Source organism: Tachysurus vachellii, chromosome 20, assembly GCF_030014155.1.
Source record: "Tachysurus vachellii isolate PV-2020 chromosome 20, HZAU_Pvac_v1, whole genome shotgun sequence".
Lineage (NCBI taxonomy): Eukaryota > Metazoa > Chordata > Actinopteri > Siluriformes > Bagridae > Tachysurus > Tachysurus vachellii.
This window is the reverse complement of record NC_083479.1, coordinates 20,452,055-20,476,955: the sequence shown is the minus strand read 5'-3', so window position 1 is coordinate 20,476,955 and position 24,901 is coordinate 20,452,055. Positions and strand designations below refer to the sequence as shown.

Here is a 24,901-nt window from a genome sequence, read left to right as displayed (position 1 = left end):
TGCGTGATTCCGACTCCGAATATTGAGTGAGTAAATAAAAACATTCAAAATAATGACACAGCAAATGAAAATAAAAGATTTTTTTTTCAAAAGGGAAATAAAACGGATTTATTTCTCATCTTTTAAGTGACATCCCGTGTTAAAGCTGCAATCTATAACCATTTTTTTAAAATAAAATGTGTCCCTAAAAATGATGTCCTACTGTAAATTAAAGCTGCAGTTTGTAACCCTCTGTGTTCAAACTTCTGTGATGCTACAAAATGCTAATCCATGATAAAATTCCTTGCAGCATCACAGTTTCACTTGAGAGCTCTCCAAATCCCTTAATGCAAAAAAAAAAAAAAAAAAAAACTTTATTAAAGCTTCAAACATGATTTATTATTTATTAAAGCACAGATGAGACAGATCAATAAACAGATCGCACGCTAACGGTACTAGCGGTTACTCCGCTTCCTGTTGTGGAAATAAACGACAAAGGGATCGATTGCACGTGAATGGATTTTATTCTCCAGACCGAATGATATACAGACGCTTCACAATCACATGATTACATGCATTCATACAGAAATCACATCCTTCCATGTGAAACTCACAGGTGAGGCGATACACACGTTACTGCGGCACATCCATCGAACGAGGAACAACGACGACAACGACACACTGAACGCACGGCCTCCATGGCACGAATAAATAATCCTGATAATAAAAAACCTCAATAAAATAAATAAAATAAAATATCAAACAACCTTCGACAAATCAAATAAGTACGGCAGAAAAATAAATGGTGTGTGTTAGAGATTGGAAAGAAGTGTGTGTGTAGCTTTTATTGGGAATGAACAATAAAAATAATAATATTGCTTGGTAAATGTTCACCTCCATCATCTGCACTACGACTGAATGTGAATATATTATATAATAACATAAAGGAACAGAAAGATGTTTGCTTGTTAAGACTTAACGCTACGTTTAGCATGAAAAGAGTCGCTCGTAAAGAAGAATCTTGTTTACAGTTTTCTGTTTATCGGCTGTTCGGTTCTTTAGTTCTGCACCAAAGCTTAAAGGTTCGTTATCAAATTTTGACAGACGGCGAAAGTGTAACTCGTGTTTTCTTATTTGTTTGTTCGAAGCGTTGAACAAACGACATGAGCCGGATCACGTGTTACACGCTTAGTAGTAACGTCCAGACGTGGTCTAACATCATGACGCGGTGGAAGAGCGGAACAGAACGTCGTCACGTAGCGTCAGATATTTGGGTTTATTTCTACAGAGAGCGAAGTCCGTTAGTTTTGTGTCGTATGATGGCACAGTATCGATATTGTGATGTCACAACACGCTTACTCTGAAATATATTCAGTACTTTTTGGTGTTTTTTTCTCATTGTCTGTGGCACACGGGTCGAGTTCTCCGGTCCAACAGGTGGTGCTGTGTTTTCCACAAATAAGGAATAAGATTGCTGTTACTATGGCAACACAGAGCATGAGGAAGAACTGCCAATAAATAAATAAATAAATAAATGGCTGAAGATAACGAGTTTAGCATGCTTATATGATGCTATGAATAAATCAACTAGGCTACGCCTTTTTCCTGTAACATCCAATCACAGCGCATTTGTCTTGTGTAACGTAGTACGCCGTATTGTTCGTGGAAGTCTTTGTACATCGGAGCGTTCATCTGATCGACTTCGACTTTCCTGTAAATTCTTTGTACATTTTTTTATAATTACTATATTATTTGGACCGTGTTGCACTTCTGCCCATCAAACACACACGCACAGCTTTATATTTATATTCCGTAATGATAATTCCAGCACTCTATTGATGGCACCAGGACTAATCTATCTCCCCCCACCCACCCACACACACACACACACTTTACAGCGACAATATTCACAACATACGTATATATATATACACATCACTGTTTGGCCACAATTAGCGTTTAGATCATGTACAGTGAGCAGGAGCAGAGAACTACGAGGCTACAGTGAGAGGAGTTTATAACTAATCACATCTGGGGTGATATATTTAAGGGGTGGAAATACACGTGAGAAGAGAAATAAAGAGCGTACAGCAGAACGGAACAGCGGCTCAGTGTTTGGACTCTCGGGGGTAAAACTCGGCCAGCGTGCTCTGCGGGATCCTTTTCAGCATCTCTTTAGGGAAGATTCGCATCAGCTGCCAGCCGATGTCCAGGGTTTCGTACACAGTGCGGTTTTCGTAAGCGCCTGCGAGAACAAGAAGCAGAAGATAACTCACATTCTAGCAAATTATTCATGTTATTATTCATGTTAGCGAACTCAACACGATCTCCATTTGCCCAGACGGAACGTGAGGAGGACGTGTCACCTGCATCTTTCAAGCAAGAAATACGAGACAGAACGCTGGACAAAACGTTCCTAATGAGAGAAGGGAGGAAGGGGTGGAGCTTCCAGACGATTAAAGGCAGGGTCTCCGTTGTTTGAAAGCCAATGTCGACATTTGAAATCACCAAAAACAAACACGCCCCTAACCCAAATGGGTCCCACCCCTGTACTGATAGCTCCGCCCACACATACATACGTAACCCAGGCAAATAATGGAAAGAAAAGTGTCTTTATCATAGCTGAAGGGAAGAACAATACGATTGTAGATAAACAAACAAGCAAAAATGACACACAAGCATAATCATGTAAAGGACAAAGACATATATTAGTTCTGTGTAACAAAGCAAAACCAACGTTACTCACCTATCGAGAAGGAAAAAAGCGCCTCGGCGTCTTAAGTAAAGTTGGTCACATATTCACAGATTGGAGTTTCCCGAGTCAATAACTCCTGAGCTAAACACTGTTACTACACAAAACACGGTTGTAGCTGCGTCTCTACATTACTACGATAGAAAAGAGGTGTTATTTGTGTAGTAACAGTGTTTAGCTCAGGAGTTATTGACTCAGGAAACTCCAATCTGTGAATATGTGACCAACTTCCTGCTCCTTCAGTTCTCTCCAGCGCTGGAAAGCTGATCCTATATTAACACGTCCTACTTCTTACCTTATCGTAAGTCTTTCTTCTCTTTCTTTCTTTGTTTTTATCCTCCATGTCAATGTTAAAACCGCTTTCTGCTAATGTCACACATGCGCACTGAACACTCTCTCCGCCCAAATTGACAAGACACGCCCCTTTCTGCTCATTGGCTACACGTTAGTTTTGAATTTTGTTTTTGATTTTTTTTATTATTCGGCCCGACTCGGTTTTCTGAAGCATTTCTCAAAAATCGGAGACCCTGCCTTTAATATCAGTTCACAACACCGATGTAACTGACAGTCATTAAACTCTGCTCTCGTCCCCAAATGTTGTATCGTCCTATTGTATTGCTGCTATTTAAAATCTTCTTTCTTTGCTTGTTACAGTACATACAGTTTAATATGACTGAACCAACTCTAGCTCTCAGAGTTAATTTAATTTAGTTTTATTACCTGCTGTACTTGCCAGCTTTTATAAAGATAACCAGGCTTTATTCCAACCTCTAGATCAATGATTGTAAATATTTTTTATAACTTATCCGGAAAACAAAATAGTCCATTTAAAAACTCTATTTAAATTAAATGTACTAATGTGCACGTGCTCAAACAAACAAACAGCATCGGTTACAGCTCAAGCATCGGTTGATCGCTGAGTAAAAGGACTCACCTTGAGAGATGAAATTCTTCTCAAACTTCTGCAGAAACTCCAGGTAGAGCAGATCATCGGCCGTCAGAGCTTCTTCTCCTACTACAGCCTTCATGGCCTGGACGTCTTTCCCGATGGCGTAACACGCGTACTGCCAACAGAGGACCCGCTTTACACACTCGCGCTGCATTTAATCTTTACCTCGATAAACAGTTCAGCAACTAAATTTCTAATAAAAAATGCAGATGTGTGGTAATAAATCCGTAGCTGTTGATCGTGTGATCGGGTTCTGAATCTCACCAGCTGGTTGGAGACATCCGAGTGGTCCTTGCGTGTCATTCCCTCTCCGATGGCCGACTTCATGAGTCGAGATAGAGACGGCAGCACGTTGATCGGAGGATAAATCTGCACACAGCGATCTGTTTATATGAAGCGTCTACTATACAAGTCCCTGTGAACGAGTTGTTACTATAGTAACGATAACATACGCGTTAATATCAGCCCACGCTACTGTCAGGGTTTTATCCTACCGACTCACCTGTCTGTTGTGAAGCTGTCGGTCGACGTAGATCTGACCCTCTGTGATGTAGCCGGTCAAATCAGGAATGGGATGCGTGATGTCTGCGGTGAAAAGAGAAAAAACACGTCACTTCACAGTATATAGTAATGAAGTGAGGTGTGATAGCAGAAAGAGAAATACGCCTCTCTCTCTCGCTCTCTCTCTCTCTCTCACCATCATTGGGCATGGTGAGAATGGGGATCTGAGTGATGGAACCGTTACGTCCCTCCACTCGCCCCGCCCGCTCGTAGATTGTCGCCAGATCAGTGTACATGTAACCAGGGAAACCACGCCGTCCAGGCACCTCCTCTCTCGCTGCAGACACCTTCGGAAAGAATGTTATATATTTCAGAGATCATGATAATATAAAACACAAACATCACACTCGGTTTATTTTAGACTCATATACAGTGTTGTTTTTCACTAAGTCACACTCAGTGTTGGGGTTAGTGTTGGAGTAATACCCAGTGTTGGTGTTGATTCCAGTGTGACGGAGTGCTGGGGTTAGTTATAGAGACCTACTCAATGTTGGGGTTAGTATTACAGTCATACTGAATGTCGGGGTTGATTCTAGCATCAGAAAAAAATCAAAGTTTAAAGCATTTATTAAAGAAAACAAGGTTCCCTGTACAACGAAATTCTTTCTTTGTTATCCACAGTAAATGCCAAGACACACGCAACACACATACACACATACATCATAAAAAAAAACTAATAATAGAAAGAATAGAAATAAAGATTACTAGAAATATACGCTATGTACATATTTATAATAAGCAATGATAATAATAGCAGCAGTAACATTAACAAGTGTGCAGATTAAGATGAAACAATTCAGTCCAACTATTCTGTTAAATAGATGAGACTTGTCTGTGACTGCTGGTATAAAGAGTGCTGGGGTTAGTTATAGAGTCATACACAGTGTTAGGTTTAGTATTATCGTCATATTCGGTGTTGGGGTTGGTTATCAGCTTATACTCAGTGTTGGGGTTAATTAATTATCGGGTCATACTCAGTGTTGGGGTTAGTTATCAGGTCATACTCAGTGTTGGGGTTAGTTATCAGGTCATACTCAGTGTTGGGGTTGGGTATCGGCTCATACTCAGTGTTGGGGTTGGTTATCAGGTCATACTCGGTGTTGGGGTTGGTTATCGGGTCATACTCAGTGTTGGGGTTAATTAATTATCGGGTCATACTCAGTGTTGGGGTTGGGTATCGGCTCATACTCAGTGTTGGGGTTTGTTATCAGGTCATACTCAGTGTTGGGGTTAGTTATCGGCTCAAATTCAGTGCTGAGGTTAGTTTTAGAGACCTACTATGTGATGGGGTTAGTTATAATGCCTATGCATATAATGGGGTTAGTTATAATCAGTGATAGGGTTGGTATCAGAGTCATTGGAGTCTGGAGTCACTGGAGGGGAATTTAAGTGTTTTGAGCAGTGAAGTCTCTGACCTCTCGCAGAGCTTCAGCGTAGGAGCTCATATCAGTCAGGATGACCAGGACGTGTTTCTCACACTGATAGGCCAGGAACTCAGCGGCGGTCAGCGCCAGTCGAGGAGTGATGATGCGTTCAATCCTGAAAGGAAGAATTAATCCATCATCAGGATAAGTTCCATGTCTACGGGCAGTTTTATATGGTACGCAAGTGGATTGTTGAGCTTACGTAGGATCATTGGCCAGATTCAGGAACAGGCACACATTGTCCATGGATCCGTTCTCCTCGAAGTCAGACTTGAAAAATCTAGCTGTCTCCATGTTCACCTACAGACAGAACGATTTTCTCCAGTCACACTATGACCTGCTGACACAAAACTTACCACAGCTCACATGGAACAGGGACATGTTCTCAGGGTTCTCCTCACCCCCATAGCTGCAAACACAATGGCAAAGTTCTCATCGCTGTAGTCCGTCACATCTTTGGACTTCTTGACCAGACCGGCCTGCCGACAGATCTGCGCTGCAATCTGAAACCACAAACAAAGACAAAAAAAGATTTAAAATGGTAAACTATGGACAGGGAATGCTGTGAGATAGCATTATATAGAACCTTTTATTGCCAGTGCTTGGACCCCTGTGATCGCTGCTTGCAGCGATCACAGGGGTCCAAGCACTGACAATAAAAGGTTTCAATAAAAAGTAGTTCTGTTAAAGATGTATTTTAACCTTTAAATGAGAAAGATAACTAACCTAAACTAATTTATTTAAATTAATTCATTTATTAGGGTGGAAATAACTGGTCCATGAGAATTTTGGGACCTACAGTATAAATAGGATCATTAGTGCAAAACATTTCTGGACGCCATGTTTGCTGATTGCTTCAACGATAAATATAGAAATAAATCTTCACTATAAGTCATTTTAATCTGACAGAGAAAGAGACCTCGTTGTGTGGGAGACCGGCTGCAGAGAAAATGGGGATTTTCTGCCCTCTGGCGATGCTGTTCATGCCGTCGATGGCCGAGATGCCGGTCTGGATCATCTCCTCGGGGTAGATACGGCACTGTGGGTTGATGGGCTGGCCTGAAAGAGCAGGTGGAGAAAGCAAATATTCAGCCATGTGTGCTGTCAGAGCTTACAGAGTGAACAATGCAAACTGTTTATTTTAGTCAGTTGTGTGGTTCATTTCTACTGAATGCTGGAACACAACCTACCTTCATCTACAACACGATAGAACTACATGTTGATTAGATAGCAACATGGTTTTAAAACATCTTCAATGTCTATGGAGCTAGGGCAATTCAAACCGAAAAAATTATTTCCTTGTACAAAAACTTCAAGCTGCAGTCTTTCCTGTTCCTCTAAGCTCCAGCTTTGCTCTTAGCTATCTTTTGTCTTATCACCAACAACATAACTATGCTACTTAAGAAGATAACTCTTTAGCTAGACAGCAACAGCATGTTTATCATTCATTCACTCATTCATCTTCTACCGCTTATCCGAACTACCTCGGGTCACGGGGAGCCTGTGCCTATTCCAGGCGTCATGGGGCATCAAGGCAGGATACACCCTGGACGGAGTGCCAACCCATCACAGGGCACACACACACACACACTCTCATTCGCTCACGCAATCACACACTACGGACAATTTTCCAGAGATGCCAATCAACCTACCATTGGACCGGGGGAGGAAACCGGAGTACCCGGAGGAAACCCCCGAGGCACGGGGAGAACATGCAAACTCCACACACACAAGGCTGAGGCAGGAATCGAACCCCCAACCCTGGAGGTGTGAGGCGAACATGCTAACCACTAAGCCACCAGCATGTTAATCAGTGAAATGGAAATAATTAGCTCTCGCTAACCTGAGCTGTAGAGAGTTGACATTTTTGAATATGAGTGAGCTGACATTCATATAATACGAAGACAATCGTATGTATACAGTTTGCCAAAATCTCTTCTATAATAAATAATAAACTGATTGGTATGGTGGTTCGGTTCAATGTAAAAATGAAATAGAAAATAGATATACAGATAAATAAATAACTTTTTTTCATTTGCATGTATATCCATAATTGCCTGTTATATTTTATGACACAATAACACTTCTCTGTGTAACCGCCTCCCTAATTCAGGTTTTTTTTTTTTACCTCTGGCTGGTTCTTAAATTAATAAAAAGTCACAGAAGTTTTACCCATGATGTCCAAGTAATCCTCGGCCAAGACGGCCGGACCTCGGTCGATCGGCTTTCCTGATCCGTTAAACACGCGGCCTGGAAACACAAACGGTTTTAACAAAGGAATATTTTTTTTTTAATTCCTGTGTAAGGGGATGGACATGAGTTCCTGTTTTTTTCCTGTTCTCACCCAGCATGTCCTCAGACACGGGTGTGCGTAAAATGTCCCCTGTAAATTCACAGCTTGTCTTCTTGGCATCGATACCTGACGTTCCTTCAAACACCTGAAACCAAGAGAGATCAGGGACGAGTCATGTCTCTGTGATGGGATGAGTGGAACAAAACTAAACGTATAGAAAACAGCTCACTTGGACGACGGCTTTGGAGCCGGTGACCTCCAGCACCTGGCCGCTGCGCTTCGTGCCATCGGGGAGGGTCAAGTGGACGATCTCGGCGTACCTGGGAAACTACATTAATGCTGTACTTCAGTATTGTTCACATGTGAGACAGAGTGCAAATTCAAACGTTTTATCATCATTATTATTATTATTAACACTGTACCTTCACTTGGTCCAAGATCACCAGAGGCCCATTGACACCTGATACAGTTTTATATGCTGTAAAACAATATAAAAACAATAAACAATAAAAAACAAGATTCCTTTTTTTATATATAATACATACAGCTCTTAAACTATGATGGAAGTGTCTAAAATTATTGAATGGCAGACAAAGCAAAGTAAAAAAAAAACAAACAAGAAATATATAAAAATATAAAAAATATTACCTTTAAAGCTGAATAAAAACAGCAACCGCTTAAATTGTTATGGAATTTTTGGTCATATTTAGAGTACTAAAAACAATAAAAATCATTTTTCCTCACAATAAATGCTATATTATGCAAATTAGAAACATATTTTTGTTCTGTTTTATTTTAACGCTGTGATCAAACAACACTACAACAGCTTTATGACAGCTTCACAACAGCTTCACAAAAGCTTCACAAAAGCTTCACAAAAGCTTCACAACAGCTTCACAACAGCTTTATAACAGCTTCACAATAGCTTCACAACAGCTTTATAACAGCTTCACAATAGCTTCACAAGAGCTTCACAACAGCTTTATAACAGCTTCACAACAGCTTTATAACAGCTTCACAAAAGCTTCACAACAGCTTCACAACAGCTTTATAACAGCTTCACAACAGCTTCACAACAGCTTCATAACAGCTTCATAACAGCTTCATAACAGCTTCACACCAGCTTCACACCAGCTTCACAACAGCATTATAACAGCATTATAACAGCTTTGGCCCTACAATGTAACGTGAACATGATGCAGTTATGTTTCTTGACATTACTTTAAAATACACACAAGCCTGCAGATTTAATCTATGCTAAATGCTATATTATGCAAATTAGAAACATATTTTTGTTCTGTTTTATTTTAACGCTGTGATCAAACAACACTACAACAGCTTTATGACAGCTTCACAACAGCTTCACAACAGCTTCATAACAGCTTCACAAAAGCTTCACAACAGCTTCACAATAGCTTCACAACAGCTTCACAAAAGCTTCACAACAGCTTCACAACAGCTTCATAACAGCTTCACAATAGCTTCACAACAGCTTCATAACAGCTTCACAACAGCTTTATAACAGCTTCACAACAGCTTCACAACAGCTTCACAACAGCTTCACAACAGCTTCATAACAGCTTCACAACAGCTTCACAACAGCTTCACAACAGCTTCACAACAGCTTCACAACAGCTTCACAACAGCTTCATAACAGCTTCACAACAGCTTCACAACAGCTTCACAACAGCTTCACAACAGCTTCACAACAGCTTCATAACAGCTTTATAACAGCTTCATAACAGCTTCACAACAGCTTCATAACAGCTTCATAACAGCTTCATAACAGCTTCACAACAGCTTCACAACAGCTTCACACCAGCTTCACAACAGCTTCACAACAGCTTCACAACAGCATTATAACAGCTTCACAACAGCTTCACAACAGCTTCATAACAGCTTTATAACAGCTTCACAACAGCTTCACAACAGCTTCACAACAGCTTCACACCAGCTTCACAACAGCTTCACAACAGCATTATAACAGCTTCACAACAGCTTCACACCAGCTTCACAACAGCTTCACAACAGCTTCATAACAGCTTCACAACAGCTTCACACCAGCTTCACAACAGCTTCACAACATGATCATGATGCAGTTATGTTTCTTGACATTACTTTAAAATACACACAAGCCTGCAGATTTAATACTGAATTATAAATAATTTATTTATACATTTATATTTTATTTACTAATCTGATACAGTTATTTATCAGTTACCTGTCTGCTAATGCACACTGTTTATATACATATTTCAAGGACAAACTCCATAATATGCTGAAGATAATAATAATAAAGGAACACAGGAAATTATACATAATAAAGTATTAAATAAATAAAATAAATCAGCCAATATCAGCTATTACACAAAAGAGGAAGATGGAAAAAACAATAAAGATGTGATAAAATAAATCAATTGGAAACATCGAACTTTATAAGACTTTATTATTCTAGCATATTATTATAATGATGTTTATTTTATAGGAGCGTCACATTGGAGCTGTTTGTCACAATAAATCAAAACAAAATGGACAGACACGACGAGCTTAAAATGCTAATCCATACGCCTAAGTTAATAATATAACCTGTGTTCTTATTGTGTTGTTATTAAAATAAATCATTTATATATATATATGGAGATAAAATCAGTAATTTTTGTTATGTAATCCTGTCATTCATTCGCTGCATCATTAACGTTATATATCCTCCTGAATGTAGCGGACGCTTCCAAATAGCAGCCGTTTATAAACCAAGTGCACTATAAAGTGTGTAAAATACATGACGTCACACCCTACGTAGTGCACTTGATAACGCATATTGAGACACAGCCTTAGCCTGACGCATCTGGCTAGCTGAAACATTACTGATTAAAACGCTTACTCACTCAGTCTCGGTTGAGAAATGTAGTCGCGGTTGACTGCGAGGACGTGTTCACGGGTCGCGGCAATTTTATGCCCGCTGACAGCCGATGTAATCTCGTTCACGGCTCCGCTCACCATTCCTCGAAGAGCCTTCATGATAGCTGTGTTAGCTTAGCCTAGCCTATACTCTGACCGAAAAAGCTAACGGGTCGTGACAGCGCTTCTGCGCATGCGCTTTCAGTATTAGCGTTAAATCGCCCCGCCCCATCCCATGCCTCAAAAGAAAATGTCGCATTGTGCGCATGCGCCGTCTGGTGGCCACATAAATAGTGCAGTTAAAATACTGTATAATGAAAAAAATATATATTTTATTCAATTATGTTTTGTTTTGTTATTTATTTTATTTATTTACGTTTATTTACATTATTTTGTATATATATATATATATATATATATATATATATATATATATATATATATATATATATATATGGGGGGGCACGGTGGCTTAGTGGTTAGCACGTTCGCCTCACACCTCCAGGGTTGGGGGTTCGATTCCCACCTCCACCTTGTGTGTGGAGTTTGCATGTTCTCCCCGTGCCTCGGGGGTTTCCTCCGGGTACTCCGGTTTCCTCCCCCGGTCCAAAGACATGCATGGTAGGTTGATTGGCATCTCTGGAAAATTGTCCGTAGTGCGTGAGTGAATGAGTGTGTGTGTGTGTGTGTGTGTGTCTGTGATGGGTTGGCACTCCGTCCAGGGTGTATCCTGCCTTGATGCCCGATGACGCCTGAGATAGGCACAGGCTCCCCGTGACCCGAGGTAGTTCGGATAAGCGGTAGAAAATGAGTGAGTGAGAGAGTAAATCTAAATAAGATAAGATATACCTTTATTCGTCACACAATGGGGAAATTTCTCTGTTACAGCAGCAAAGAGAAAGAAATGCAAATATATAAAAAGAATAGAGACATAATATAATATACAGTATAAACACAACACAATGTATAAATACAGAGAAGAAAAAAAAGAGACCACGAGTAAATAGTTACGCTAACAGACATTTTGCACACAGGTAATATTGCACCTTTTTAAAATGTCTGTTATTGCACATGTGTTGTTTAAAATACTTTGTTATTGTTTATTATTGCAATTAAACAGTAATAACAGTGTGTAATTATGGTGACTGCGAGTGAGGGAAGGATGGAGCGGGAGATCGACAGGTGGATCGGTGACCTCCTGGACGCCTCCCTGGGGAGGTGTTCCGGGCAAGTCCATCCGGGAGGAGGCCCCGGGGAAGACCTAGGACACGCTGGAGGGACTATGTCTCTCGGCTGGCTTGGGAACGCCTCGGTATTCCCCGGGAAGAGCTGGAGGAAGTGTCTGGGGAGAGGGAAGTCTGGGCGTCCCTGCTTAGACTGCTGCCCCCGCGACCCGGCCCCGGATAAGCGGTAGAAAATGGATGGATGGATGGATGAATTATGGTGACTGGTTCACTGGGAACAGCTTCGGTTGCTTATCTAATCTAAATGTTTTTGAGAATTGATGTGACCTGACTGATCTGTCGTTCCGTTATCTTTTTGTGGACACATGACACTGGTTACATCTTAAATCACTCACTACCGGAGACATGTAGTGCGCTACTTAGGGTGCGAGTCGTTATGTTTATAGCACGTGTATAGGGAACAGAAAGACGTTTGGGGTTCAGCCATTTTTTTAAATTTTCATATACTTTCATATACAAATAAAAATCACTTATTCTTACTTTTATTAAGAATAAAATATGACATGTATTAATAATAATTAGATGAACTTCACAGTGATTCATAAGTAGAAGCCATTAGCTGTAACTCTTTTAAATAAACCTTCATTTAAAATAAAATCAAAACTTTTTTAAAAACTGAATCTAATAACAAACATCTTTTAACTATTCACATTGTGAACTCCTCTAAATTTATTACAAAGTTTCAGTCGAAGATGGTTGCAATTTTTACACAACTTTAATGATACCTACACACACACACACACACACACACACACACACACACACACACACACACACACACAAATATTTTATTAAAATGGCAAAAATGACTAAAATATAAATGTATAAAGTGTTAAAAATCTTCACATCACCTTAGAAATGCACACTATAAATAGCACACTGTATAGAACATTACTGTATTGTATTCCAGCACTGAATTGTGGGTAATCTGATGCTGGTAAGTGTCACACGATGTAGCCGTATTTGTTGTGGTATTTGGGCAGCGTGTATCCTGTGCTGCTGGATTCCACTTGGTGCTGTTCGCTTTGGTTCATTTGGCTGTAAACCGCTCTGGAGTGAAGACTGGAAACGCGACTCGTCGGTCGGCTCTCGGGCGCCGGAACGTCCTCCCTGATAATCAGACGTAATCAGATGGATCGATCAGACACAGTCGATCTGATACCTTATCGTTTCTATAGAAACGACACACCCGAGCTACACATATTTGAGCTTTCTTTAATGGAATAAAAGTCCAAAAATTTCATGGGGCACCAACAATAACAATAATACAAATCTTTATCTATATATCTTGTGTACATTGCAGCTGAATGTCATTTCTTCGCTCAGGACCGTGGTGTGACACATAACAGTACACAAGACGTGACCTGACTGATCTGCTTCTTTTCAGGTTTTCAGCTTAGCATTTATAAAGAGGTGCACATATGCAAATTTGATTCATGCATATGCAGATTAAAAACCCATCCCACACATTGCTAACTGGCTAATTAACTGCTAGTAAACTAGTAGTTTTTCTCAGAGAGCTAAATGTACAGTACAAATGTCAAGATATATAACGCTACTACGATAAACATAATCAAGTCTCCAAACGCGAGTCTCCAGTGTAGCTTAATCTCCAGGACAGAGGAGTTTACGCTGCTCTGTGGTTTCTCAGTAACATTTTTTTTCCTCTTGTTAACATTAGGAGAAAGAAAAAGAGAAGCTGGGGAGGGAACGAAAGTTTCTAGCTTCTATAACATGCCTAGTTTCATGGACCTTGTTTCCACAACATTCAAAGAAACTATAAAGAGATTAAAAACTATGATTTCAGAATGAATCACATCGTGGATGAGGAACGTCAGCTGTGATATTTTTTTGAGTCATCGGTTTGAAAAAATCAGTGTTATTGAATGCAGCATTTTTCTACCTGATCTCATTGGAGAACTCTTTCTCGTAGCGTCGATGCTGCGACCTGCATCGGAAGAAGAGGAGCAACAGGATGATGATGATGATGCAGATGAGCAGCAGACATCCTGACACGACACCTGCGATTACACCGGCTCTGTTTGGAGCTACACACACACACACACACACACACACACACACACACACACACCAGTTACACTCAACAGAGTTACACTCAAAAAGACATCCAACACTAATAAAATGATGAACAGACTGTCTGTAAGAGTGGGTATGTGCATTAAAAAATAGCTCTTAGATGTTAATTGTATAAATTTATTTTGGACAATAAAAATAATTTTTGTGGGGCAGAGCTACGTCTGAACTTCGGATAGATAGATAGATAGATAGATAGATAGATACTTTATTGATCCTGGAAGAAATTCAAGTTTGTGATGTCACTAAATAACCCCAATTGGTTTGGACTAATCACATCTAAGCTTTAAGGCTGACTATATGAACTCATCAACTTTCAACATATGATGGTTGTCATGGTAACGTTATACTTTGACATGTGTACATTTGGCTATATTAGTTTACTAGCAGTTAACTAGCCAGCTATCACAGTCAGCTAAAGTTAGCAATGTGTAGAATGGTAGGGGAAAATTTGTTTCTAATCTGCATATTCATGAATCAAATTTGCATATGAGCATCTCTTTATAAATGCTAACCTGAAAACTTAGCATGGAAGTTATATATGGCTATAGTTTTCAGGTTACTTTATGGCTAAGTTAGCATATAAACTTAGCAAAAGTTAGTGATGAACACATGATGGTTGTTATGGTAACGTTATACTTTTGGAATAAAGGAGGACGATCTACTTTGCATACGAGTTGTTCTTTTTAGAAGCTGGGGTTTTTAAGAGACTTCTCGAGGTACTTTATAAACCTTCATGCGTTGATGTAGCATGCACACTTACGTTTGGTGGCCTGCAGGTTGATTCGACAGCGCTCTTTCCCCACAGCGTTAGACACCTCACATGTGTAAATACCTGCCAATTCCAGGGAGTGATTGGCGATAAAGAGATCTCCAAGGAATGGATCTGATATACACACAGTAGAGCAAATCCAAATAAAACCTTTAGATAACTTTAATTAAAACATCTGGCTGCTTATTAACCGTATTTCATAAATTTGACATTTATTAATATCTTAGAAAAAAAAATCATAGTTTTGGACTTTTGCCATGTCACTGTTTAAGTCACCAGGATGCAGCCAAAATGGAAATGATTGTTCGGGTTGCCAGATCTTACACAGAGACCCACTAATCTGTCACTCCTCAGGAGAGAAGTTGATTGTTTAAAACCTTTTCCAAGAACTTGTTGTTTCATAATGTCAAAGCAGGGTGCAAATACTTTTGCACTCACCCGCATAGGTAATAAATGCCTAACATATCACATTTGATCACAGCAGAAGCTTAAAGGTAAGAAAATCCAGGTATTTTATCTCACCGCTCTCAAGAGGTTTGTTTGTATTCAGCTTTTTACTGAACACTTTTACTTTTAATTACTTTTAGGTAATGGATTACTTCTTTAATTACAGGTTATTTAATTCATTTTCTCTGAGTCCTGGTTTGGTCTTTTCCAATTTGTGACATCGTTCCAAAAGCGTATGATAGGGAAATTATTATTATTTTTTTTTAAATCCATAATTTTTAAAAGCATGCTTCCTGGCAGCACGTTTATACCTCATTTGTCACACAAGTGACACTAATATATTCTCTTGGGTCGTTGATTGGCTCCATTCCAGTAAAACCATTAAGGGTTATATAAAAAAAAAAAAAAAAACACGCCACACATGACCTGCAGTCAGGTCTGATCTCAGACTATCACATCACCCTGTGTAACGGTGGAAGGAATCGGACCCCCGCTTTCTCTCCTCCACACGTACTGGATGGGTGGAGTTCCCTGGTCCGACCTGCAGCGGAGGGACACGGACGTCCCGACGCCCTCGTCTCCTTCCAGCCAACACTTGGGCACCGACGGGCGCTCTGATGGACACAAGAGATAACTTTATTTTAAATCTTAGTACTGCTACAACTTTTTTTATTTCAATCTTTTTATTGAGGAAGTATCACAAACAGTCATGTACAGACAGTTTACAGGTATTCCCCTTAAATTTGTGTTATTTTAAAACACAATAAAACAGTGAGTAAAGAATAAAAAAGGCATATACAGGAGACAGAAAACACACACAATAATAATAAAAAAATTAAATAAATAAATAAATAAATGAATAAAAATAAAAAAAAGTGTGTGGGGGGGCAGAATCAATCACATGGTAGCGTTTGTAGCGATATAAAATAGTCTATGAAAGAGCCCCATTCATTCATTCATTCATTCACTCATTTTCTACCGCTTATCCAAACTACCTCGGGTCACGGGGAGCCTGTGCCTATCTCAGGTGTCATCGGGCATCAAGGCAGGATACACCCTGGACGGAGTGCCAACCCATCGCAGGGCACACACACACACTCTCATTCACTCACGCAATCACACACTACGGACAATTTTCCAGAGACGCCAATCAACCTAAGAAGCCAGTAAGTCGATTTGTGAATGTGAGCCGACCAATAATACAACAAAAAATGAGGTAAAGCCTAAAGTCCTGCTACAACTTGATATAATATCATGAGAAGAAATATTTTTTTTTTTTTGGAAAGATTTTTCCCTTGTGCACTTGTATAGCTTCTTAGTATATTTTTATTCTTTATTTTCTTGTCACAAAAATATTTATTTTGCAATCAATTGAGTTTTATAATTATTATATATTTTATATCTAACACATTCCAATATAATATAATTACATACATCTCTCTGGATGTATCAAGGGCATCTGCTCAACGCCATACATATAAAAGTATTCATCTGCTCTTGAATTCATCTGCACCTTAAAGCTCAGAATGAAAGATTTTGTCGTAACAAGAACTCAGCTGACTTGTAATTCAGCTCCGTGGGTGATGTGTGACTGAAGAATCTGTCAGCCTGAAGGAAAGGAGTGAAAATAATGAGTAAGGAGTTAAAGATAAGATAATAGAGTCTCATTCGTCAACTCAGAACATGCCATTGAACACCACCTAGTCGTGAACCTTAAGGACCGTCTGATGGAGCACCAGTGGAGCGCTGGTGATTAAGAGCTCTGATCATACAGGCATGGTTATAAATACACATTTACTCCAGAAGAGCTGTATGAAATTGTGACTGTGATCCAGAGAAAAGGTTTTTTTGGTTTAATGAGATCAAGATTATTGTTCAGGCTTCACAGCATTATGTAGAGCACCATCCCTACAGTGAAACATGGCAGTGGTAGCATTAGGTTCTGGAGACTCATTAGGCTTCTTAGAACCTGGACTTCCTGTCAAAGGAAGAAAACTATAGAGGGATAGGAGGAGATTTACAAGAGAACTTTCTTTAGTCTGCTACAGAAATAAACCAAAGATTTCAGCAGGGCGATGTTCCCGGACACAAGGACAACCCTATGCATGAGAGAATAAAAAGAAAAAACGTTCTGTAGTCCAAATCTGAATCAGGTTGAGATCAATAAAATCAACATCCAACCAAACTGAAGAACCGAGAAAAAGTCTTGCAGAATGAAGAAGAAAAGCTGAAAATTCCAAACAGTGTAAAGAGCTGCAGTCCAACACACTTAAAGCTGCCATACAGCAAGAGGAAATCCTACTATTAGTCTATTAGTGTTTTTAATGCTTTTGTAACCAAATAATACATTTTGAGTTTAAAATTTTGAGTTTAAAATAAAAATACTGACCGCAAAACAAATCTACGTAAGATTCGTTTATAATCCAGACAGATCAGATTTTTGTTGAATACTTTTACAGACATTGTTTGTAGCTCCAAGTAACGCACGCTAATGATAAGGTCTAGAGTTTCAAGGAAATGTAAAACCGTACAACTCGTTCATCAGCTTTAAAAAAACAAAAAAAAAAACAACAAAAGTATTGTCGGAATGCAACAAAAAAAAAAAAAAGACATCTAACTCGTTTCAGACAATAAGTAAAATGAGTTAAGAGCTGAGAATGTAAGTGGAGGGAAGCAAGAGCCTTGAGGTACGCCATAACAAACAGGCAGAAATCACCTTTTTCACACACGTGTAAATATGACTACCAGTTTAGCACAAAACTAAAAATTAGCTCAAACGGTATTAACATGATTCCATATCGATATGGTAATGAATTGGATTGCAGGAAACCTTTCTAAGATTTTATAATTTAAAAAAAATTCATTTTAAATTATTCATTCATTCATCTTCTACCGCTTATCCGAACTACCTCGGGTCACGGGGAGCCTGTGCCTATCTCAGGCGTCATGGGGCATCAAGGCAGGATACACCCTGGACGAGTGCCAACCCATCGCAGGGCACACACACACGCTCTCATTCACTCACGCAATCACACACCAACCTATCATGCATGTCTTTGGACCGGGGGAGGAAACCGGAGTACCCAGAGGAAACCCCCGAGGGTTTCGTATGTTTTTGCTCTTCGTCTTTTCAGTTTTCTTTTAGTTTGCTTTCATTGTTTAAATTTCTTGTGAAATAATTTTTATGTTTTATTTATGAATAAAAGTCTAAGTAGTGCCATTAAAAAAATGCAACAGTATGTAATATAATGTATTTTCAATATCACACAAAATTGCTGGAAAATTGTCCACAAACCTTTACGTATATTGTGCTACAAATTATGTATTGGAGAAATGTTCTAATCAAATCTAATGCAAGCGCTGAAATTCAACTGAACCTTGAAAGTATTTAGAATGATTTGCATATAACAAATTTTAGTGGTGCAGAGAAACAGTGCCACATTACCCAGAATCAGCAGAGTGATTTTGCGCATGTCCAAACCCGGAGCTTTCTTCACTTTACACTGGTACGTTCCTGTGTGGGCGGCCGTGAGCTCGGCGATTGACAGTGAGGCGTCGCCCAGTGAGGGGTCACTCACCGCAAAGTCCACCCCTTTCAGAAACGCCGGGTCGCCATGGTAATATTTATTCCCACCAGAGAAGGATAGGAACTAGAATAACAGACAAAATTCAGGAACATCAGATCATCAAAAGATCAGAACTAAAATAAATGTGCATCATGATGTAAAATAAAAAAAAATAATTATTTGAGAGTAGAATTTATCCCAAGTTTTTTTATTTTTTTATTTATGATGCAGTTTATTACTGTTAACCAATAGGTCATGTGGGTGGAATTTACTCATTATTGTGCAACATACTGTACTGTATGTCACATGCTGACTAATATACTTAAAATTTACATGGTTTATATAGGCTGTATTCACCTTCTGCCAAAAGTGAGCTGGGGTTGACAGCACTACCTCATATAGTACACTCTCTCTCACTCATTTTCTACCGCTTATCCAAACTACCTCGGGTCACGGGGAGCCTGTGCCTATCTCAGCCGTCATCGGGCATCAAGGCAGGATACACCCTGGACGGAGTGCCAACCCATCGCAGGGCACACACTCTCATTCACTCACGCACTCACACACTACGGACAATTTTCCAGAGATGCCAATCAACCTACCATGCATGTCTTTGGACTGGGGGAGGAAACCGGAGTACCCAGAGGAAACCCCCGAGGCACGGGGAGAACATACAAACTCCACACACACAAGGTGGAGGCAGGAATCGAACCCCCAACCCTGGAGGTGTGAGGCGAACGTGCTAACCACTAAGCCACCATGCCCCCCATATAGTACACAATACCAGTAAAAGCAGTTAGGTGGGATTTGATCACATGACCTTTTGCTCTGTAACTCAATCTGAACCACAACATCCACCATCCATTATCTTTTAATGGCCTTAATTCGACACCAGCTAGTTCAGCTAGTCGTTATATTTCATGTTAGATAGATAGGCACATAGATAGATAGATAGATAGATAGATAGATAGATAGATAGATAGATAGATAGATAGACAGAACTTTACTGTCATTGCATAATTTACAAGGGAACAAGTGCAGATACTTATGTAAATCCACTGTATGTATAACAATAAATAAAGCTACGGCAGATATTATGTGCATAAGAATATGTGCTAGTTGTATATACAGTAAATATGGAAAAGTAACCAAGAAATATACAGTGTATATAGAGATAATATACATCAATTGAGATACACGCTATCGTGTATTTACCTCCATTTATCGTTTCTATAGTAACGGCTCGTAACGTAAGACCCGCTACAGCGCTACAGGTAACACAGCGTAATAAATGTAGCTGTAAATGGATAAGAAACACAACCTGTCGATCTGTAATAAATGAAAATGTCTAATTGTGGTCAAGATGAATAAAACTCTTGCTTTACAGCATGAAGTGATCTCCTTGTGGTTGATTGTTTTCCTAGAACTTCATGACATGGAGTGTTTATATCATGTTCCAGCGATATTTATTCATACTTCAAAGCATAACTTCCGGAGTGGTTTTAGATCAACCGATTTTTCCTGATGAAATTTCCTAATCGTATTGAAGTCCAAATAATTCCCACAATGCCTCGTCCTGATCCCAGTGCAGATTTACTCACCACTTTGTCTTTTTGCGTGGTGTCTGGACTGACCATCGTCCACTCTATGTCCAGGTCTCCGACATCCTCAGGCCCAGGTGTGTACGTACACGACAGGGTTTTCTGATCTCCTAGCGCCAGCTGTAAAGTCTGCGGCCCAGTGGAGGTGATCTTCATCGCCATGGACACACCTGCACATCATGGGGTGGGGTGGGGGTGGGGGGGTCGTAGAAATACGATCTAAGCATCGTTCGGTTAGCATGACGTCTCTGAATCGAAAGCTTCACAGTAGAAATTGATTACAACTCCACCAACAATAATGAGAGAACAGTGATGATGAAGAAAAAAGAAAAATTAAACCAGTAGATATTTCAATAAATAGCTTGTGCTTCACTTTCTCTCTAGGTTCAGATCTGTGTTTTTTTTTTTTTTGTTTTTTTAACATTTGCTGTTTTATTTAAACCACTGGTGCTTGGTATGGAAATAAAAATGCACATGCAAACGCAAATGCATACGATTGGCTAATTTCAGTGTGATTGACAGACAAGAGACAGTAAGCCCCTCCCACATAGAGAGCATGGCCAATTACTGCTTAGTATTTGACTCCTGGCTAATAGATGGTTGTTAAACCTTTGATTAACTGTAAGATCTCTGGTTTATTCTTTCTTTTAAAATATTAAATCAGCTCCCTGATGAATTGTATAAAAAGTAAAGAAAAATGAGGTTCGGCTTGAAAAAAAAAACGGATGAAAAACAAACAGTATGTTTTTAGAATTTTCTTGTTTCTGGGGGCTGAAATCAACAGGTTACTGAGACTGTGTGGAAAATTATTATTATAAATTATTTAAAATATGAATATTTTATAAAGGCGAAGCAGTTTGTAGAAGAATGAAATTCAAGAATAACAAAGATTAAAGAAGATAAATGGACGCATGCTTTCGAATAATTCCAGGTTCACGTTTGCCCTTTTCGTTGTCCTTTTAATGACCTTCCAGAAATGTGGACATTTGTTGTTTGTGTTACACTGAGGAAAGATTTTGTCCAGTGCTGAAAAAAAAGCTCTTGTTTCATTTGGTCTTGTCTAAAAGCAAACTTAGTGCGCTCACCTGAGCTGAACAACACGCTCACGACACACAGCAGGATGAAAACTGATGACGCAGGGAGGCGTGAAGCTGGAACACGACTCATCTTAAGATTTCTGTAAAGATACAAGAGATAAAAACACAGTGTGGAGGACATTTTTTTCTGATGGGTTTTGGTGATATAGACTGTACGTATGTCTTTGATTAAATCAGATATGTTTCGCTCAGACGTTCTGGATTCTGATTGGACAGAAAGCCTTGATTTACTTTCTAAAACTCATTGTAATCGTGTCCGATTTTTATCTTATTAAGTTTAGACTTTTTTCTTTTATATTCAGTGTGTTTTTTTTTGGGGTGCACGGTGGCTTAGTGGTTAGCACGTTCGCCTCCGGTTTCCTCCGGGTACTCCGGTTTCCTCCCCCGGTCCAAAAACATGCATGGTAGGTTGATTGGCATCTCTGGAAATTTTCCGTAGTGTGTGATTGCGTGAGTAAATGAGAGTGTGTGTGTGCCCTGTGATGGGTTGGCACTCCGTCCAGGGTGTATCCTGCCTTGATGCCCGATGACGCCTGAGATAGGCACAGGCTCCCTATTAAATTCATTCTCAGGTCTGTCAAGTGTCACGCATTGAGAGTGACAGTCACGCATGACGGTCTTTTCTCACGCTCTCCCGCCACACATCGTATTTCTCACGCAGAAAAAACGTTTTGACTATTTATCATATATTTAATACGCCTCAGCGTCCAAAATGTATCAGTCCGCACCGCTGTCTCTATGGAACCGGGCAGGAATCAAGCGCGTCTCCCCTGGAGCTCTTAGTCAAGCCTGACACTTATCAGCCAATCAAGGGGGGGGGTTGGAAATGTCACTCTTGCCTGTCTTCAAAACATGAGAACCCTGCATTCTCCTTTCCACTCTGATATCTGAGTCAATATTTATTTAATTATTAAAGAATAAAGAACACGTCGTAACAAGTTAGCTGCTGTTCTTATTTATGTTATATAGCAGCTGGAAGGTGCTAGAAATTTTCTTCACCAGTCTCTGATTTTTGCCTCTTTTTAAGTTAATAAGACAAAAAAAAACGTTGCTTGTTATTTCACTTCACTGTTAGCACTGATAGTTAGAAAGCTGACACTGGAAACTCCTTCCGCAAACGTCTCCTTAAAGATGTTTTAAAAATCGCTCGTGGTAAAAAAAAAAATCACCAAATGATGATATCTCTCACTCTCACTCACTCATTTTCTACCGCTTATCCGAACTACCTCGGGTCACAGGGAGCCTGTGCCTATCTCAGGCGTCATCGGGCATCAAGGCAGGATACACCCTGGATGGAGTGCCAACCCATCACAGGGCACACACACACACTCTCATTCACTCACACACTACGGACAATTTTCCAGAGATGCCAATCAACCTACCATGCATGTCTTTGGACCGGGGGAGGAAACCCCAGAGGGCACGGGGAGAACATGCAAACTCCACACACACAAGGCGGAGGCGGGAATCGAACCCCGACCCTGGAGGTGTGAAGCGAACGTGCTAACCACTAAGCCACCGTGCCCCCCCAAATGATGATATATTCTAATAATTGCATTAAAATAATACAAATCTCTGATTTGCAGCAGCACTACAGTTAGAGTATAGTAAATTAACCGACACACACACACGTTTACGCAAGCTGTGAACACAAAGACATCACCTACATGCAAATACGTCCAAAGGTACGATCTATGATACAAACATGCAAATACAAGGACATGAACTGACACCAAAAGGGAAACAAACGTCCTGTTTTTCATCTCTCCGGCCCTGTGAGCGCCTTTAGGTGGAAAAAACTCGACTTTCAGGCTGTGCTACTTTCCTGTTTTGTGACCTAAATGAAGTGCAAAAATATTGAGTCCTATTTGATTATATATGTTTTTTTCTTTCTTGAGCTCAGATAACAGCCCTACAGTATGGAACCATGATCACACGGCTACAAGGCGATTTAGCGAGGGAAAATTGCAACCTACATACAGTACAGGTTTCCGTCTCCAGATCAGACGTGCATGAATGATTTATGAAGACAGACGGCTTACTGAAGGCGCACGAAAAAATATTTACCCCACAATCATATGCTCATTGATCTAAACATCTCAACCTATTAGAGCTTAGACGTTTAAAATGTGATCAGTAATGAGAGGCTCATACAGTACCTGTGAAGATCTTGCTCAGACGGTATGGTCCTCAAACACACACATACACACACATACATACACACACACACACACACACACACACTCGTGGCTCGACGCTCAGGCTCTGCTTTTCAAATGCGACTGATGCCATGGTGATAAGGTCTGCTGGGAAAAGCGGCTCAGGTGACTGAGCGCGAGCGTTTTTACTCCACCCTGCTGTACAAAGAGCTCCAGCTAATCAAAAGCCTGGGAAGTAAAAGAAAGAAAGGATTTAAAAAGGATCTGGGTTACTGACATGAACAAAAGAATGGAGATAGAATAGCAGCTAATACGTTATTTATTTATTATGTGAGTGAAGTCATTGACGTGTGTGTACAGTACGTATTCTATAATAAACCGATGTAGCTTGTTTAATATGTATATATGAATGCATATATATTACATACGTGTCTTATTTGCATAAACGTGGGTGTGGCCAGTGAGATAGCTGTCTTCTTAAAACATGTTATGTTTAACACACACACACACACACACACACACACACACACACACACACACACACACACACACACACACACACAAGATGTGGAGAATTCTGGGTCGTATCGTTACAGGAAAATAATCAACAGCATGGAGTGACGATGCCAATTGAGTTACCACCAAAAAACCCCCAATAGCTCAATTTTATTAAAGAACAACACGTCGTACGTTTTATACGTTTATAGTTACATTTAATATTCCAAAAAAAACCCCACTGTGTGACATCAGAGTTCACTCTAATATTGTTCTGCTATCTACAGAGATTGAGATCGATGCGATTGCAGGAAAAGAGAAGTAGGTTTAATAAAAGTGAGCAGCAAAGAGGATTAAAGCACAGAGCACAGGAAATAAGAGACAAATAAAGTCAAACCAGGAGAGAAAAGCTTTCTGGGTAAAATCAGGAAACTCAGGAAGCTGACACTACAGTATACTATGCAAATAATGTGTGTGTGTGTGTGTGTGTGTGTGTGAGAGAGAGAGAGAGTCTATTAGAAAAGGTTTACTCACAGTGTGTGTGATTGTAAACACTACGGTGATTGAGTG

The 24,901-nt window shown here is 39.8% G+C and overlaps 2 protein-coding genes across 2 annotated transcripts; both read right to left on the bottom strand.

Moving 5' to 3' along the window:
- Positions 1-484: 484 nt before the first annotated feature.
- atp6v1b2 (ATPase H+ transporting V1 subunit B2) lies at positions 485-11,050 on the bottom strand. Its single transcript, XM_060896240.1, has 14 exons — positions 10,844-11,050; positions 8,381-8,436; positions 8,188-8,286; positions 8,010-8,103; positions 7,838-7,915; positions 6,585-6,724; positions 6,067-6,168; positions 5,868-5,965; positions 5,657-5,780; positions 4,378-4,528; positions 4,183-4,265; positions 3,945-4,049; positions 3,666-3,795; positions 485-2,224 (listed from the first exon to the last, which is right to left on the bottom strand). Exons 1-14 carry the CDS (start codon positions 10,974-10,976, stop codon positions 2,088-2,090), a joined length of 1,530 nt encoding a protein of 509 aa, XP_060752223.1. The 5' UTR covers positions 10,977-11,050; the 3' UTR covers positions 485-2,087.
- Positions 11,051-11,686: 636 nt separating this feature from the next.
- vsig8a (V-set and immunoglobulin domain containing 8a) lies at positions 11,687-23,997 on the bottom strand. The gene is made up of 8 exons (XM_060896336.1): positions 23,837-23,997; positions 21,666-21,757; positions 20,581-20,750; positions 18,859-19,063; positions 15,875-16,027; positions 14,958-15,080; positions 14,004-14,148; positions 11,687-13,210 (listed from the first exon to the last, which is right to left on the bottom strand). The coding sequence occupies exons 1-8, from the start codon at positions 23,893-23,895 to the stop codon at positions 13,045-13,047; spliced, it is 1,113 nt and encodes a 370-aa protein (XP_060752319.1). The 5' UTR covers positions 23,896-23,997; the 3' UTR covers positions 11,687-13,044.
- Between the last annotated feature and the right edge of the window lie 904 nt (positions 23,998-24,901).

Coding starts and splice junctions, on each gene's coding strand:
- atp6v1b2 (XM_060896240.1), bottom strand. CDS start 10,976: ATGAAGGCTCTTCGAGGAATGGTGAGCGGAGCCGTGAACGAGATTACA. Junction 5,966..6,066: donor TTGTGTTTGCAGCTATGGGG/GTGAGGAGAACC, acceptor TTCTGTCTGTAG/GTGAACATGGAGACAGCTAG. Junction 4,266..4,377: donor TCTCACCATGCCCAATGATG/GTGAGAGAGAGA, acceptor TTTTCACCGCAG/ACATCACGCATCCCATTCCT.
- vsig8a (XM_060896336.1), bottom strand. CDS start 23,895: ATGTATGTGTGTGTATGTGTGTGTTTGAGGACCATACCGTCTGAGCAA. Junction 21,758..23,836: donor TCTGAGCAAGATCTTCACAG/GTACTGTATGAG, acceptor GTATCTTTACAG/AAATCTTAAGATGAGTCGTG. Junction 20,751..21,665: donor GAGCGTGTTGTTCAGCTCAG/GTGAGCGCACTA, acceptor CATGATGTGCAG/GTGTGTCCATGGCGATGAAG.